This window comes from Octodon degus, unplaced genomic scaffold (assembly GCF_000260255.1).
Source record: "Octodon degus isolate 3935 unplaced genomic scaffold, OctDeg1.0 scaffold00296, whole genome shotgun sequence".
Lineage (NCBI taxonomy): Eukaryota > Metazoa > Chordata > Mammalia > Rodentia > Octodontidae > Octodon > Octodon degus.
The window spans coordinates 106,717-122,954 of record NW_004524872.1 but is presented as its reverse complement, the minus strand read 5'-3'; the positions used below and the strand labels follow the sequence as shown (position 1 = coordinate 122,954).

At 41.0% G+C, this 16,238-nt stretch overlaps 1 protein-coding gene and 2 pseudogenes across 1 annotated transcript; 1 reads left to right on the top strand and 2 right to left on the bottom strand.

The window, feature by feature from the left end:
• Nucleotides 1-3,970: 3,970 nt before the first annotated feature.
• LOC101590844 lies at nucleotides 3,971-4,688 on the bottom strand (annotated as a pseudogene).
• Nucleotide 4,689: 1 nt separating this feature from the next.
• LOC101590459 lies at nucleotides 4,690-7,605 on the top strand (annotated as a pseudogene).
• Nucleotides 7,606-8,803: 1,198 nt separating this feature from the next.
• LOC101590068 (melanoma antigen preferentially expressed in tumors-like) lies at nucleotides 8,804-11,619 on the bottom strand. The gene is made up of 4 exons (XM_012512968.1): nucleotides 11,282-11,619; nucleotides 10,881-10,974; nucleotides 8,962-9,243; nucleotides 8,804-8,857 (listed from the first exon to the last, which is right to left on the bottom strand). Exons 1-4 carry the CDS (start codon nucleotides 11,617-11,619, stop codon nucleotides 8,804-8,806), a joined length of 768 nt encoding a protein of 255 aa, XP_012368422.1.
• Nucleotides 11,620-16,238: the final 4,619 nt, after the last annotated feature.

Here is a 16,238-nt window from a genome sequence, read left to right as displayed (position 1 = left end):
TTCTGTAGTTGCTTCTTTACTTCAGATGCTATGAGTTCTGAGAGTTCTTTTTTATTTCAGAAAAGAATTGCGCTCTGATTTCCTCTATATCTTTCTACTGTTGCTTATTTACCATCGACCCTATTAATTCATGCATTTGAGCTGAGCTACTGTCCTCTGCACTTGTTCTGGGTGGGCACTAGGTTTCCTCCATATGTTTTTGCATTTAATTCTTTACTGCAGATGTTATTAATTCAGGGATTTCTTTTTTTGTTTCCAATCTGAGTTCCTCTATACCTTTCTGCAGCTGTTTCTTTATTTCAGAAGCCTTTGATTCAGTGCTTTCAGCTGTGTGATTCCATTTGTTTTGTGTTAGTGTCCTCTGCACTTGTTACGGGTTGGCTTGGGTTCTGAGGTTGCATTTTGTTCCTCCTCGTCATTTTGTGTAGCACTGTCTTCTGAGCTTTGTTGATCTTTGTTGTAGTTGTAACCTTCACACATACTGAAGTTCAGGTGCAGCTCTATAAAGTTTGGATTTATCCAGCTGTGCCTGGCTTGGGTCTGGCTGCTGTGTTCAGCTCCTTCCCACTGCTGCCCTTGAGGGTCAACCTGATGTGCCCTTGTGGCAAGATGTTCTGCTCCTGGATTAGCTGGGTGGTTCTATCCTCTACACTCTCTGCAGGGATTGTTGCTGCAGGGTTACACCCCAGGCATGTATGGCAGGCCTGAGCTGTGCCTGGAGGGGTCAAGGTGGGGTAGAGGGGAGAGGAAGCTTTCCCACACACTCACTGGGTCCTGGTTAGGACTGGGTCTGGGGGTTTCTGGAACGTGGCAGAAATTCCTACTCGGCAGGCGGGTTGGGGGAGGTGCTTCAGAGTGGTGGGGGCGTCCCAAGTGGATGGGAGAGGGTCTCGCCCACGCTGCGCCTGGGCTGGGACCAGTATTTGGTCCCGCTGGCGCAGGGTAGCAGGAAGCTCTCCCACACACTCACTGGACCTGGGCTATGACTGGGTCTCCAGCTGTCTTACTAACCTGTTTTGAAACTGTTTCATTGATATTTTATCATTTTTCTCATTAAAATGAATAAAAGATATAAACCTAAAGAAAAAATAAATAAGGGTTGACCCATGGACCTCTTACTGGTTGAGAAAGACATAGAGACCATGTATTTTCCTTCCTCCATCTCACCTGATGGTGCACACTAAGAAATTATCCCCAGAGCCATGAGAAAATTTCCTGAATTCCCCAAGTTCCATTTATTTTTACCATTTTCTATCTCTCTGTCTCTCCAAAATAACCAAAAAGGATTTGATCTATCCAAGCTCATCTTTCAGAGAAAACACAAGATTAGTACTTTCCTAGGAGAAAGTAAGGGAAAGAACAAACTAAACCAGTCCTTCTCAGCCTTCAGAGAGAATGACTTCCCAACTATTCCTGGCTTCACCAAATATGTGTCCAGGTTTTGGGATGCTTGGGATTGCTTTTAGTGGTGTTTTCTAGGTTCTTCTTGTCCTAAATGAAGGAGTGGACAAAACAAGTACAAAAAGTAGTGAGATTTTACATTCATTTAAGGTAAGAAAAGACTGATCAAACAAATATTGACACTTCCATTCAATAAACCTTAATTTTTTCCCTGTCCTTTTATTTTTTTAATTTTTAAATTTATTCTAAAGACAGTATAAAATAATAGATAAAATGCTAGAAACATTACACATAAAAAACAAGAGAACCTGTGGGCATCACTGGTGCAACCCCAAGGAAATGAAGCAGCATGGACGCTGTGAACCTGACCATTTTGGAAACAGACACAAAAATAAACAGGGAGGTAACAGATATCCCCAGGGAAGGAAGTAAGAATGAGGGTGGCTGGGAGGGTAGCTGAGTGGTAGACTACTGGTCTTGCATGAATGAGGCCCAAGTCTTTACATCAAAAACTGAGAAAAGGAAGTATGGGTCTAAAAGATAGCATTGGTATTTTGGAGCCTGGAGATCCTGCAGCTTGTTTCCATGCACACAAGACAATCCAATGCCTTTGTATGCTCAAAACATTGAAAATTGCTAAAAACAAAGTGGAAAACCAAAATGAATGTGGCAGTGCACACTTGCAATCCCAGCACCTTTGGAAGCTGAGACAAGAGGATTGCAGCTTTGAGCCTAGTCTGAACAGTGTAGCTGCTTAGTGAGATCCTGTCTCAGAAATAAACTTGCAAATGAAAGAGGACCAAGAGATGGAAGGGGAGCAAATGGGACATACAAATATTTAAGATGTATCATGTATAGGTTGTAACTCTGCAAGACGAATTTGATCATTAAGTATGGGAAACTAGTAAAAATAAAAAATTAAAAATATTAAACAGTAAAAGGGTTGGAGATATAGCAAATTTGAAAGTCCTTTATAATGAAATCAATCAGTCTTTTTAAAATTTTTTTTTTTTTGGGCAGAACCAGGGATTGAACTCAGGCCCTTGTGCTTGCCAGGCAAGTGCTTATCCTACTGAGCCATCTCCCCAGCCCCAATGAAATCAATCAGTCAAACAAATACACAAGAAAATGAAGCTTCCCTATACAAGATGAATGTAATTATTATATATGTCAAAGATTCTAATAAATAAGGAATGGTCAATACATAAATAAAATTTCAAATTAAATTACTGGTCTTGGGTGAGTTGGCCGTCACCGGCACCATGATGGGGAAGACTGCTCATTCTCTGAGTCAGGAAGTGCGACACAACCTGGTGTGGAGCTGCAGTCGCTGGAAAAATAAACACAGCCAAAGGTAGAATCAAAAGAAGCAGCTGAATATCATAAATTGTGCTGCTATAACCAGAGGTGTACATATATCACTATGATACAATATTTTCAGATCTTCTGGGAAAATTCTCAGAAGGGGGGTAGCTGGATTGAATTGGATTTCCAGTCCTAGTTTTCTGAGGAGACTCAACACTGATTTCCATAATGGTTGCACCAGTCTACATTCCCACCAGTGGTAGAAAAGAGTTCGTTTTTCCCCACAGCCTCTCCAATATTTGTTGTTGGTTGATTTCTTTGATAGCTATTCTTTCTGGGGTGAGATGGTATCTCAGTGTTGTTTTAATCTGCATTTCCTGAATGGCTAGTGTATTTCTTCTTCTGAGAAGTGTGTGTTCATGTCAGATGCCCATTTTTGGATTGGGTCTTTAAATTTTGGGGTCCTAATGTTTTTCAATTCTTTATGAGTTCTAGATATAAGACATTTAAAGACTTCTCCCAATATTGCTTTTCTAACTGCAGTGGTACACACATCTCTGACAAAACAAAACAAAAAAGAGGGATATGTTGGGAGCCATGAAGCTAGGAAATGGATGAAATATGTGTAGGGGTAGGTGGGACTTGGTTCAGTGCCTAAAGCAAACAAGCTTCCTCAATTCTGAGATGAACATCTTGTCTGGTTAAGGTTAACAGTCACTAGGTAACCTAGTGTCAAGCATCACTAACTTCACAAAAGTGTAAACACAAGAGAGTTAGGATAGATATACAGCTACTTTCTCTTGGTTCATTGAGAATAAAAGTTTGTACTAATATTGTTTAGACAAGATATTATGTCTGCATCATGTCCTCTGAATAATTACTACAAAGACAACAATATGCAAGGTATTAATTATAACTGTCCTACTAACCTGTTTTTCTTTTTTTTAACATTCGGGATTTTTATTTAATTTTTCTATCAGAAAATTTACATACTTCTTTTAAGTTAACGTGATAATTCCATAATAAACCACTTTAAAGGGAAGCTGTGGTCAAGAATAGAATGAAATCGCAAAAACAAAACAAAATTACTGCTGTTTTTTAAAGCACCAACACTCACCAATTATATTCAAACAAAAACAATATTTGCATGGGATGTGGTGCAGTATTTCCTTGGGCTGGCTTTCCTCACTGTCATACGAAGGAATGGCAGGGCTGTGCTTAGCTGCCACTCTCATGCTGGGTGGTGGGTCTGCTCAGCTGCACATTACTCAGGGCCCTGGATTAAGAACTCTAAGGTCTTGAAATCCCAAATTGGCATGGCTCCATCAATGCCAGTAGTGCAAAATTCGTGACAATCTTGCTTGTCCACCTCATAAATAGACACGTGAGTGATGCTATTTTGGTGCAGTGTCTTCAAAGCTGCACTGCGGTCCTCAGTGGTTGCTCTCTTGTCCATGCTGTGGAAATGTTCCATGGCAGACATGTTGCGCTGAATGCTCTGTTTTGGAATGTCAAGCTTGGACATGAAGGTCAAGTAGCTGTGGGCATCATAGTTAAAAAGCATTGGATGACAGTCATGGCCACAGCCACAACACTGTACTTGGAGATAAACGACACTCAGGAGTGGCAGGAACTAGGTTTTCAGAGTGGACACGTGCACACTTTTTAAGGCATCAGCAACAGACATGGTGCTGTCATGACTGACCCAAGCCAGGCGGCTCCCACTGGCAGAGAAGCTGACCCCATGGACCCAGCCACCAGTGCCACTGCTATCAAACTGACATCAGCTGGCCAAAAGGCATCTTGCTCCCCCAGGGTGTACTGGCTGACTTTTCACCCACTTCTTTAATGTAGGCAGAAAACACTCTGCATTTGAAATCGCAGGATCCTTCTGCCAGCAAAACCTTGTTGGAATGCCAATCCAAGCTGAGGACTGTAGCGTGAATTGGCTTTTTAATGTGCTTTCTCACCCACCAGTCATTTCCAGACTTCACTGATACCATGAGTGCTATTATTGAAAATCTTCCCAAGAAACACCAGACTTTACTTTTCTCAGCAATACATACCAAATCTGTAAAGGACTTTGCACACTTGAGTTTGAAAAACAAGTATGTCTGGGTTCATGAAAAAGCAAAATGTAGCACGCCCGCCACTTTGGAATAGAACTACATAGTTTGTGAACTGCAGGAAAAAATAAGTGTACTATGTTCATCTTTGAGAAGCCATTTGAACAAGAGTATTATATTTTTCTCCAGTTGCAAAGAGGTTCAGTGTCTGTTCCGAGTGTTCTGCCAGCTGTGTCCTGGTGTTTCTATTCTTGCTCTCAAGGCAGACAGCAGCAGATGAGAAGAATGGAGGTCTACAATGAATTTGTTCTCAACAGAGCTGCAGTGCTCTTTGCTACTTACATTGCATCCAGGGGATTAGATTTCCCAACTGTGAATTGGGTTCTTCAGTATGATTATCCAGAGGATGCCAACACATATATTCACAGAGCAGGTAGAACTGACAGGTACAAGGAGGATGATGACGCTTTATTAATTTTACTTCCCTCAGAAAAGCAGGGGATGGTGCTGCAGCTTCTCCAGAAGAAAGTATCTGTGAAGCAATTCAAAATCAATCCAGAAAAATTGGAATCCGTTTTAGCCCAAGATCAAGATTTAAAAGAAAGAGCTCAAAGGTGTTTTGTCTCCTTCATATGTTGAGTATATCTTATGAAGCATAAAGAAGTATTTGATGTGAGCAAGCTTCCTGTTACAGAATATGCATTGTCTTTTGATCTTGCTGTGGCAGCATGAATAAGATTTCTTCAGAAAATGCAAAAACAGCTCACCACAGAAGGGGTGAGGAGCCAAGCTAACAAAACAATTGAGCACAGTGCTCCATCCCTCACCAATGAGCAAGTAGAAGAATTCAGAGCCTATTTCAGCAAGAAAATGTCCATCTTACAGGAAGGTGGGATGGACCTAGAAGAAACAGAACAGACTGGATAGTAGTTCTAGTGATGAAGAACCAGAAGAAGAGGAGAAAGATGAAGAAATGGAAGAGAAACCTGAAAAAGAAAGAGGACCTCAGTCTGTATCTAACACTAATGAGGGACAGGAGGACAAGGATGTCCCTGTGTAGGTTGGCCAGAGATGATGAGGAATAAGATAGAACTGATGATTTTCTTAAAGTGAAGTGGCATGATGTGTTTGGGCTCGATCTTAAAGAGAACAAAGCATTACAGAAGATGCAAACTTCTAAATCTAGTGTCAAGAAAAAAGTAACAAAATGCAGAAGCAAAAAAAAAATTATGAAGAGAAATTTTTTTTTTTTTGCTTTAAACAATTTATTTAACTGAAATGGACTTAAGTTTGTTTCTGAAGTGACTTCCATTTATTTTGATACATCTTTTCCCCATGATGATTTACAGGATCTTCAAGCCAATATAAATACTTTATAAATATTTGAATTTTTGGGTATACACCTGCGCAATACCTCAGCAGTATCTTTCAGCAAGAAAATACTGAAGAGTAAAGGTTAGACACAATTACTGGGTACAGTGAAAATCTGCTGCAAATATTTCTGAGGTAAGAAGGCACCACATACCTGTTCAACTAAGAAAACCACCCTTACAACACAGGATGATTTTAATTTTACATAGGACCTAGAACACTTAAGCTGCCAATTAGGTGCTGAATGGCAGAGCAACGTCCCCAGTTTATGCCATGAATTCATAGGGAATGGGTTCCAACAACTCGGGTTCCTTTCCATTGGTCCTCACAAAGTGTGCTTCTCTGGGAGGGGCAGGCTGGCGTTTCAGCTGAACCCAGGTACCTTTCTCTTTGGCTTCCTTCTTTTTCTGATCATTTTCCTTGACACGTTTCAGGAAGCTATCATGACTTTTTGAGTGTTTAATATGCTCGATACGCACATTAATCCTCTTGGCAAGTATCTTGCCCTTAACTTGCTTGTTTACAACAATGCCAACAGCATGCTGGGTAACGTTGTAGACTCTTCCCGTTTTGCCATGGTAACATTTGTGAGGCATTCCTTTTTGCACAGTACCCATTCCCTTGATGTCTACAATATCACCCTTTTTGTAGATTCGCATGTATGTAGCCAAAGGAACAACCCCATGTTTTCTAAAAGGCCTGGAAAACATATACCGGGTTCCCCTCCTCTTGCCTTTTGTGTTAGTCATTTTGGCAAATTACTGGAAGATGGCGGTTCCGGCCGAAAGGAAGGAGGCGGGGCTATGAAGAGAAATTTAAAGTGAATAAAAAATAACATTTACTGATGATGGAGAGTTGGTTCAGCAGTGGCCACAAATGCAGAAATTTGCCACCAAGGATACAGAGCAAGATCATGACTCTGGTGAAATTAGATAAAGCAAAGGCTTCAGGAAGAGGACAAATTTGACAAAAAGTATAGGAAGAAAATTAAGGCAAAGCATCAGGAAATAAGACTAAAGGAAAGAGAAGCCAGAAGAGAAGCTAATAAATGACAAACAAAGGGCAAAGATGAAGAGGAGGCCTTTCTGGATTGGACGATGATAGTGATGAAGGATTTTATCCAAGCACACTTCCAGATACAGATAAACACAGAAGCTTGGAAGAACCAAGTAGTGAAGAAATTGAAGATAAGATCAGTGACACCAAGCAGAAACAGGAGGTGAAGAAAAGCAACAACAGTGAAGTAGAACCCATGGGACCAACAAGTCACCATAGAAAGAAGGCCAAGTGGGATACTTGAGAGCCCTTGGATACAGGCCTGCCTTCAGCAGAGGATGAAGAACTGGTGTTACATCTGCAGAAGTCAAAGCTAAATACTGCCTGCTGCTGTCTGCTCCTTGGCACTTTTGGATGTTATCATGTGGGCAAGAAATTAAACAAACAGCTGATGTTGGCACACTGAAGTCCCATGAGTTCCATTTCCAGAGGGCATACATATTCTCCAGACAGAAGCAGTCACATCTCAGCCTCTTTTCAAGGCCATATTTTGCACCATCCTGGAGGACACTTATGGTCAGGATGGGTGTCGCAGTTTCCTGATTCCATTCTGCAATGTGTGCTCTGTTAGACTTTTTTAATCTATGTTTTCTACTGCTTATAATTGTACAAATGCTTCCTTTTTTTGTAGTCCAGAAGATTGAGCCTCGGGCCTTGTACATTCTAGGTAAGCATTTACAGAACTACATTTTTAGCCTCTGCTCCTTTTGTTTTACAGGTGAGATCTGATGTCTGTTTTGTTATTGGGAATTCCTATTGCATACTATACAGAAGTTTTGATGTTACTCTTAATGTGGGTCATAATTTTGATGAATATTTTATATCTCTAAAGAGATCAGCCCTAAGAAAGACTAAGGTAATTTTTTCATTGGAATGATCAAAAATCAACATATTTCCTATAAAAAATCAAGTTATTAGGTTATAATGAAAGAGTTTTTATTAAGATTCTATCTATGTATCATCTATCTGTCTGTCTGTCTATTATCTATCTATCTATCTATCTATCTATCTATCTATCTATCTATCTATCTATCTATTTACATTTTTGAAATACAGCTCATTGTAAAGCTAAGGAAGGTCCCCAAATCTGGGGCAATACTCCTGCCTCAGTTTGCAAAGCATAAGGATTATGGACATGGTTTTTATACCTAACAAAGTTCCCTTTATGAACATTTGACAGGCATCCTTACAGGACTAACATATGCACATCTTTATTTCTTCCCTATTTACTGGTAAACAATAGGTAACACCATTTCAAAGAGAAAAGATTTAGTGTGTTTTATAATTCAGTTCACTGGATGGCATGAGAGAGGTACAAGGCAGAGGAAAAAGAGCTCATGATCTGGCTGTGGGGAGGAGACAGAGATGAACAGAGAAGTGAGGGAGATAGGCCATGCCCTATCTACCTATTCTGGTGAGGCTTTGCTTCCCAACATCACATTAAGGTATAATCTAAATGGACTAATCCAGTGATAAATGCCATACCCTATGAGGAACTCACCTCCTGAAATCCCATTTGTCAGTGCAGGAGATTTTGTGGGGACATCTAGATTCAGAAAATACCCTTAGCAAGAAGGGGACACAGACAACTGTGCACTCTAATGCTACTTTGATCGCGACACTCCTTTGTGACTTTCCAATTCCTTCGGGGTCCCGGGCTATAGAATTGGCACATCTTGCACAGATCACAGGAGTAGGAACAGATCTTGACCCTAAGAGTTGGTCTTATGTCCCACAGGACCTGTGCAAATATATCACAGACCTGGGTAAATTTCTCATGGTGAACAAACTGTGTTGGAATATTGGAGTTATAGCTCTCCAGAGGGGCAGGATACAGACCCTCAGTTAACTGGCTTAGTCCAGCAGTTTGGTGCAGCAAGACCTGAAGGATGCCCAGGGATAAGGGGTTCCCATAGCAACTGAAAGTCTTGAGCTGGGAGCAGCAGCCGAGGGCAGGCAAGAGGGCCAGGATCTGGGAGTCTATGATGTCACAGTGCTCTAGTACCAGAGTCTCCAGGGTGTTGGCCAGTTTGTCTAGCAGAACCTGTAGGGTCTCAGGATTGAATGATTTCACTGAAATCATCCCCAGAGTGAGGGACTTCAGCTGGCTTGTGCTTGCACATTGGGACAGATGCTTCAGGTCAGATTCATTTAGTGGACTTGAATTCAAGGAGAGGGCCTCCAAGGGGGTCTGGATCCTGCTGAGAGAAAAAAAATTACTTTGTATGAATGGGGATGATGAGTGTGGGGCATCAGGAAATGACCTCAAGGTAGGAGCAGCAGGGTAGCCCCAGTGTTGCCCTCACCAAACAATGATCACCAGGATTCTGTGTGTGGAAGGCACACCATCACTTGAAGACACCATTACCTGTGTGATTGGCTCAATCCCAATTCTCCCGAGTGCCCTATGCTCAGTGGCAAGCAGAAAACCACAGCTCTGCATAGATGAGGCCAGTAGGGGACTTGAAGGAAGAATGAACTCAGGTATGTTTGTATAATGGACTGGAGTTGGTCCTGTGTCCTCTGAAAAGTCTGCATTTCTGTGTCCAGCCCTGCACTCTTCTTCCTCACTCTCAGCTGCAGACTGCATTTCCCACCTGCTCATTGCCTGGCTATGAACACTGCTATGGCTATCTTTCTGTTACTGCAAAACCATATGCACTCACCAGTAGGGCTTTGTGGAAGTGGTTGCATTATGGCAGTGGTACATAGATCAGTCCAATAACTGGCTTTACAGGGCGGTGGTGGTTAGAATTACTGATGAGGGCAGCACCACCCTGGATGTGGATGGCACCAAGAAATAGCCTTGTAGCTTTTCATAAGAATCACTTGGATAAGGGCTTGCTAACCATCAGAGCTGCTAACTAAGCACAATAACCTATTCAGTGTGCAGGCGTGGGGACTGTCCCTCCATTAGTGCTCTCAGTTCCCTTTTCTTAGCACCTTACACAGACAGGCTGCCTAAGGAAGAAATCTAATCTGCTCTTGCTGTGTCTGTTCCGGACTGTTGGCTTTCCACACATAGGACTGCTTTAGTCCCTGCTTTTATGTGAGAGGTTATGGGAGGCACTCCTATGGTTCAGATAATGCTGGATTTCTCACTTTCTTGTATCTTTCCCTATGTCAGGGGGCACACAGATGCACTCAATGTTTATAGCTAGCATGAATATGTGGGGGAACCCACCATCCACTCACCTGATGATAATATGAAGATTTCCTTTCAGGAAAAAGACTTTGTCTAAATGAAGCTCTCGGAGATTTTGCAGCTGTTGTAAGTGAAAAGCATAGATGCGGGAATACCAGTTGTTTTTTGATGGTGAAGTTAACAGCTCTGGATGCAGGCTATGAAAGTGAAATATTCGAAAGTTTATCATCTTCTTGAGCTGATGAACAAATGCTTTCATGCCTTTCACTAAACACATCCAGTTCATATATAAAGTCCAATTGCACAGCTTTCAGAATCTTCAGGATTTCAGAGATAGTGCTGGACTTGATCATTACTTTCTGACAGTACAGGTGTACTGAAGCTCTTCTCTTTATGGCCCAGTTTGAGAGGAAGAGTTCTAATTGATCATTGGTGGCACATAACACACTCCAGGCTTCGAAACAAAGGTTTGTGAATATTCTTAAAGTCGGTTTCTTTTCACTTAATGCCAGATTGGTCCTTTTCTTATTTCTGACATCTCTGGAATGAGCAACACTCATGGCTCTGGGTCCTATAGTCCAGAAGTCCTGGTGTACATCCCTCCAGTCCAGCTCTTGCAGTTTCCACCTACTAAGGGCAAAACAACAAGCATCCTAAGAATTGAGATAAAGCCTTGACTTCCCACGTATGCTTCTCTTCCACTTCCTGGGCACCAACTATAATGCTAATTTTCCTGACTTCCCTTTTTACTTTTTTAACCTTTGCATGCAGATTGATACAACTTTTTTCCCCATGAAATTGGGAAGGTGTGCAAGTTACTCCTAAGTTCACTGCTCAATATCAGAAACTACTTCTATTCTGCCTTGCTCCTTGATACCAACTGTCCCTTCCTGGGACTCCCAGGACCCTCCTTCTGGTATTGATGTATCAGCCTCACCTGTGCTGAACCTTCTGGGATAGCTGGATATCAAGTCCATCCAGTATGGCTTGTAAGGTCTGTAGGTTTCTCTTTTGTGGCATGATTTCTCCAAACTCAGTGTGTCGGATATTGGCTATCCTCAAGTCCATCAGGGTCCTCAAAGGGAGGTAGGGGAATGGCCAGGCCTGAACCATCACCTTCAGGACTTCATTGTGTCCCCCCATGAAGGCATCCTTGAATAAGTCATAGAAGATCATGTTGGGCAGGTCATGCAAAGCTGTGCTGGCTGTGATCTTATGCTTCAGCAGGCTCTGCTTGGCCAGCTTATACAGAGACAAGGGGCTTTGAATGCTCATCCTGAGATATCTGCAAGAAGATTTACTGTGAGTAAAATCCAGGAAGTGGAATTTGCTCAGGCCAAGCTCAACAGTCTCCTTCTGGCTAGGGAGAGAGTTCAGTGGCATAAGTGCCTGAGGAAAAGCCAATTCTGAACCATGAAGACCAACTCAGGGCACAAGCACCTCATCTGGCTATGGTGAAGCCTTGTCATTTTGCCCCAGTTTCTCTAACCCAGGAAGCTAATAAGCCAAGCATCTGCCCTGTTGGCACCAGATGCCACTACCCTATCTACTTCAACCCACTAGTTTTTGAGGCCCAGTCTTCTCTGTAAAATGGGACTTGAGTGTTGTGAAATCTCAGCCTATTCTTTAAATTTTTTTCTTAAATTTTATATTGAAGAGTAAAAACAAAAGCAAACTCAAATAGCAGAAACAAAGAGAAACAGGGCAACATATAGCAATATATAGGTTACAGATTTTCAAAACAAGAATAGCTAATTAACCATGGTTGTTACATTATCTATTTTTGTTGTCAAATCTGTCACTCAGATTAACAGACATAGTTATGCAAGATTGGACAAATGATTATTTTTGCTTTTTAAAATTTTTTATTCATCTTAATGAGAAAAAAGATTAGCACTGAAACAGTTTCAAAACAGGTTAGTAGGACAGTTACAATAATTAATACATTGCATATTGTTGTCTTTGTGGTAGTTATTCAGAGGACAAGATGTGGACAGGATATCTTATGCAAACAATATTAGCACAACCGTGTCTTCTCATTGAACTACGAGAAAGTAGCTGTATATCTACCATAACATATATATATATATATATATATATATATATATATATATATATGACCGTTTTATAGTGATCACTACAAAATGGTCCTTTTTATATATCCTCCAAAGATTAAAGATTATGTTTATGTTTTGGCTGGCTCAGGCTGCCTTAAGGACAGGTCTGGTACAGTGTGTAGTACTAGAGATTGAACTGTGGTCCCTTGCCCCTGACTGAGTTTGCCCAAGCAGGTGCTTTAGACAATTGAGCTAACCCAAATAATTAATCATTAATGTTTGCTTTCAAGAAACTTTATTTTTTCTTGTCTTTTTTACTTTATTAAAACTTTACTTTATAGAGAATATAATAATACTTGATAATCAACATTAGAAATGGTACACATTTAGAAGGTCAAGATGAGAGGTATTCAACCATGGTTTTTTGCATTACACATTGCTGTCCTCGATGTAGTTGCTTAGATCAATTTCTGATCTTTGCTTCAAGGCTTTTATTACTAGCAATTGAAGTGTCTTATGGCCCAACTACCTTACCATCTCCATTCCAACTATGAGGCCAGATAGGAGATACTAGGAAGACCCTGTAAATGGGTGATATTGTGTTGGGGTGGCTGAAGCTGCACATTAGTCACAGGTGCAGAGTAAGGCCCCCTGAGAACATGGAGAGCTTCTTGAGGAAAGTAAACAAGACTTGCCTCTTGGTAACTGATTGCTGTGCAGAGAGGTTGAAACTGACATCTACCTCTGGAGTATATAAAGAAAAGTTCCACAGTTCTTGGGCAAATTGTTTTCTGCTAAGGAGAGAGGGAGAGAGGGGACCTCCACCTGACTCTAGCTCTTATCTCTTGTCTATCTTTTCCTCATTCTCATTGCTATTTTTCCCCTAGGTCATCAAGAGCCCAAAGGAGTTGCAATATTTGGAATGTGAAGAGAGACACCTAGTAGGAAAATGTTAGTTGTGGGAATGCTTCTTGTGTGTGTGTAACCAGAGAAAAAAGTGAATTGGTTAGAGCCAATAGTCAGTATAACTACATCAGGGGAAAATCTTGGAGATACAGGTTCACTAGGGCCAGAAATTATGTAGGTTTCAGAGAAGCCAAAAAGAATGGTATGCTGAGTTGCGAGTAGTTAAAAATTATGCAAATACAATCTCAAGAATCACAGGTGTATATGTATGTAGAAGTGTATTTTGTATACTTGTCTCCTGTAGTTAATTTTCATTTTTGGATTTTGGTTTGAAAGTGTTTTTACAACCACATAGGATTTGTCTTGGAACGTTATTTTAGAGTCAAGTCCTGTGCTTGAGCAGAAAAAGGGCAGAGAAATGACATTGTTGATGCAGCTTGAGTCCTCCAAAGTTGCCCAATTTAACAAGGAAGGAGTGGTGCAGGACAAAAGGCATCCTTTCTCATCAGAAAGGTGTTTCTTCACAAGCTCTATTTCATGGACCCCACAAAGTTGACTGAACCACAGGCAATAATCCCAGCCTTTTCTGATCCAGGAAATTTGGCTGTGTCACAGGCTCTAACTTCTGCCTGCCATGTAGCAGAGCCATTTTCTCTCTCCCTCACAATTGGAATCAAAATAACCCAGATGGGATGGGTTATCCTTGAAACGGTTTCGACATATCTACCCTGTTACTGCAGTTCAAGTCCCCCCAAATCTGGGACAAGTTATACATCATTAGGAGGCTATACCTTTTAAGAAAGTGAAAGATTTATACAATCTGAAGAGAAACCAGAGTATAGAGGCTATAACTTTTAACGCTCTAACAGATTTAAAACAATCTGTTGCTACTTATCACCAAACTGATCCCTTTACCTTGAGTTTAATAGAATAGATTATGACCCCAAATCATTGGAAAAAAGTAGAAAAAGCATGTTTAAATTCAGGTGATTATTTTCTGTGGAAGGGAAATGTCTTTGAGTATTGTACAGATCGGGCAGCTTTTAATACTGTTCACAGCATTGCCATTACAGAAGATATATGCCAATCAGGAAGGTGCCTTTGCTATCCCCATCAACTGAATTTTGAATTATGTCTATGAGTAAACTAAGGTGGATTCCAAGAGGGCTTGGAGGAAACTTCCTTCCAAATGTGAGACATCCCTTAACTTGGCTTTTATTTATTAGGGTTCTGATGAATCTTTTCAAGATTTTGCGGCATGCTTATTGCAAACTATTGAAAGGACTAAGTAACATGGAAGCTAGCAAACTAATAGTTCTGCAACTGGCCTTCGAAATACAAATGGGATAAAGAGGCTTTAACAGCTTCCACAAAGTAAGACTACCTATGTTGTTGGAGATGATTGGCCATTCATATGTACAAGGGCTGCCTTGGCAGCAGCAATTATTCAGGGTTTTTATCCACAGTCTGGAGAAAAGGGAAAATGCAAGGCTATTTTTTACATTGTGGGGACAAGGGACACATGGCCTGAACCTTCTCTGCTTTACCTATAAAGGCAGAAGAGCTATTATCTGTCTTTTCAATAAAACCTTCTAGTCTTTTCACAAAGTGTCAGTGAGGGTATCATTGAAGAATTGAGTGTAAGTCTAAAACCAATGGGGAATGTCGATCCAGTCAAGAAAACTTCTGCTGGGGCCTGCCTTGGCACCTTCCTCAATTTCCCCTCTCCCAGCCCTGCCATCCATTGCCAAGCACATTTCTGATCGCTGGCAAGTGATAACAGAGAGCAGAGGGCTGGAATTCAGACTCTTTTCTGCATTCTTATTGACTCCTGAAATTAGGCCTCTGATTATTCCTACTGCAACTGTGCACCCATGCTTCAGAGTACAGTGGGACTCCTGCTAGGCCACAGCAGTCTTATTTTAAAAGGTCTCCAGGTTTTGCCTGTTGTCATCAATGCTGACTATACAGAGGAAATCAAGGTTATGTATAATTCAATCTACCCAAAGCATTGTCCAAATCACCCTAGACTTTTGTATCACTCAGTGGGTTAATTTTCTTATAGTAAAAATTGGCAAATTCAAAAATAAGGGAGGGGAATCCAAGTTTTTGGAGCTTGTGACATATTGGGTTCCATATATTAAAGAAAATCACCATAAGATGGAATTGACTGTTGTAGGAAAAATATTTAAAGGGCTTTTAGACACAGGTATAAATGTTTCAATTATTGCTAAACACCTCTGGCCTGAAGCATGGCCTCTGGAATGGCCACTACAGACTTACTGGGGGTGTGAAGTGCTTTTCGCCCTGGGAAAAGTGCTGAGTTCCTCACCAGAAACACTGTAGAAGGCCATTCTGGATATTTTTCACCTTATGTCCTCCCTTATGTACCAGTCAATCTATGGGGTCATGACATATTTCAGGACATGGGAGCATTTTTGGTTGGTCACAGCTCCATGGTGACTCATCAGATGTTGCAAGAAGATTTCATTCCCACTCAAGGACTTATTAAAAACAACCAAGGAAAGAAAACCTTTTCTAGTTATTCCTGAAAGGCATTATTCTGGCATAGGCTACTCATCCTTATATTTTCAGGAGGGGTCCTGATCTCTTCTCCAACATCACAAAGGTTATCCAAGATAACTTGAATGTCTGATGACCCAGTTTGTGTTGATTAGTGGACCCTTACTCAGGAGACTTATGGCAACTCATAATGAAGAAATGATGGTGGGCCACCTAAAATACTCCAATATACCTTGAACTACTACCAATTTTTGTAATAAAAATGTAAGAAAAATGGAGATTGCTGTAGAACTTACAGGCAGTCCATCACACCATGGAAACCTATGGGAGCATGGCAACCAGGATTGCCTAGGTTGATAGCTATTCCATTGTACTTGTCTCATATGATGATTGATTTAAATTACTGTT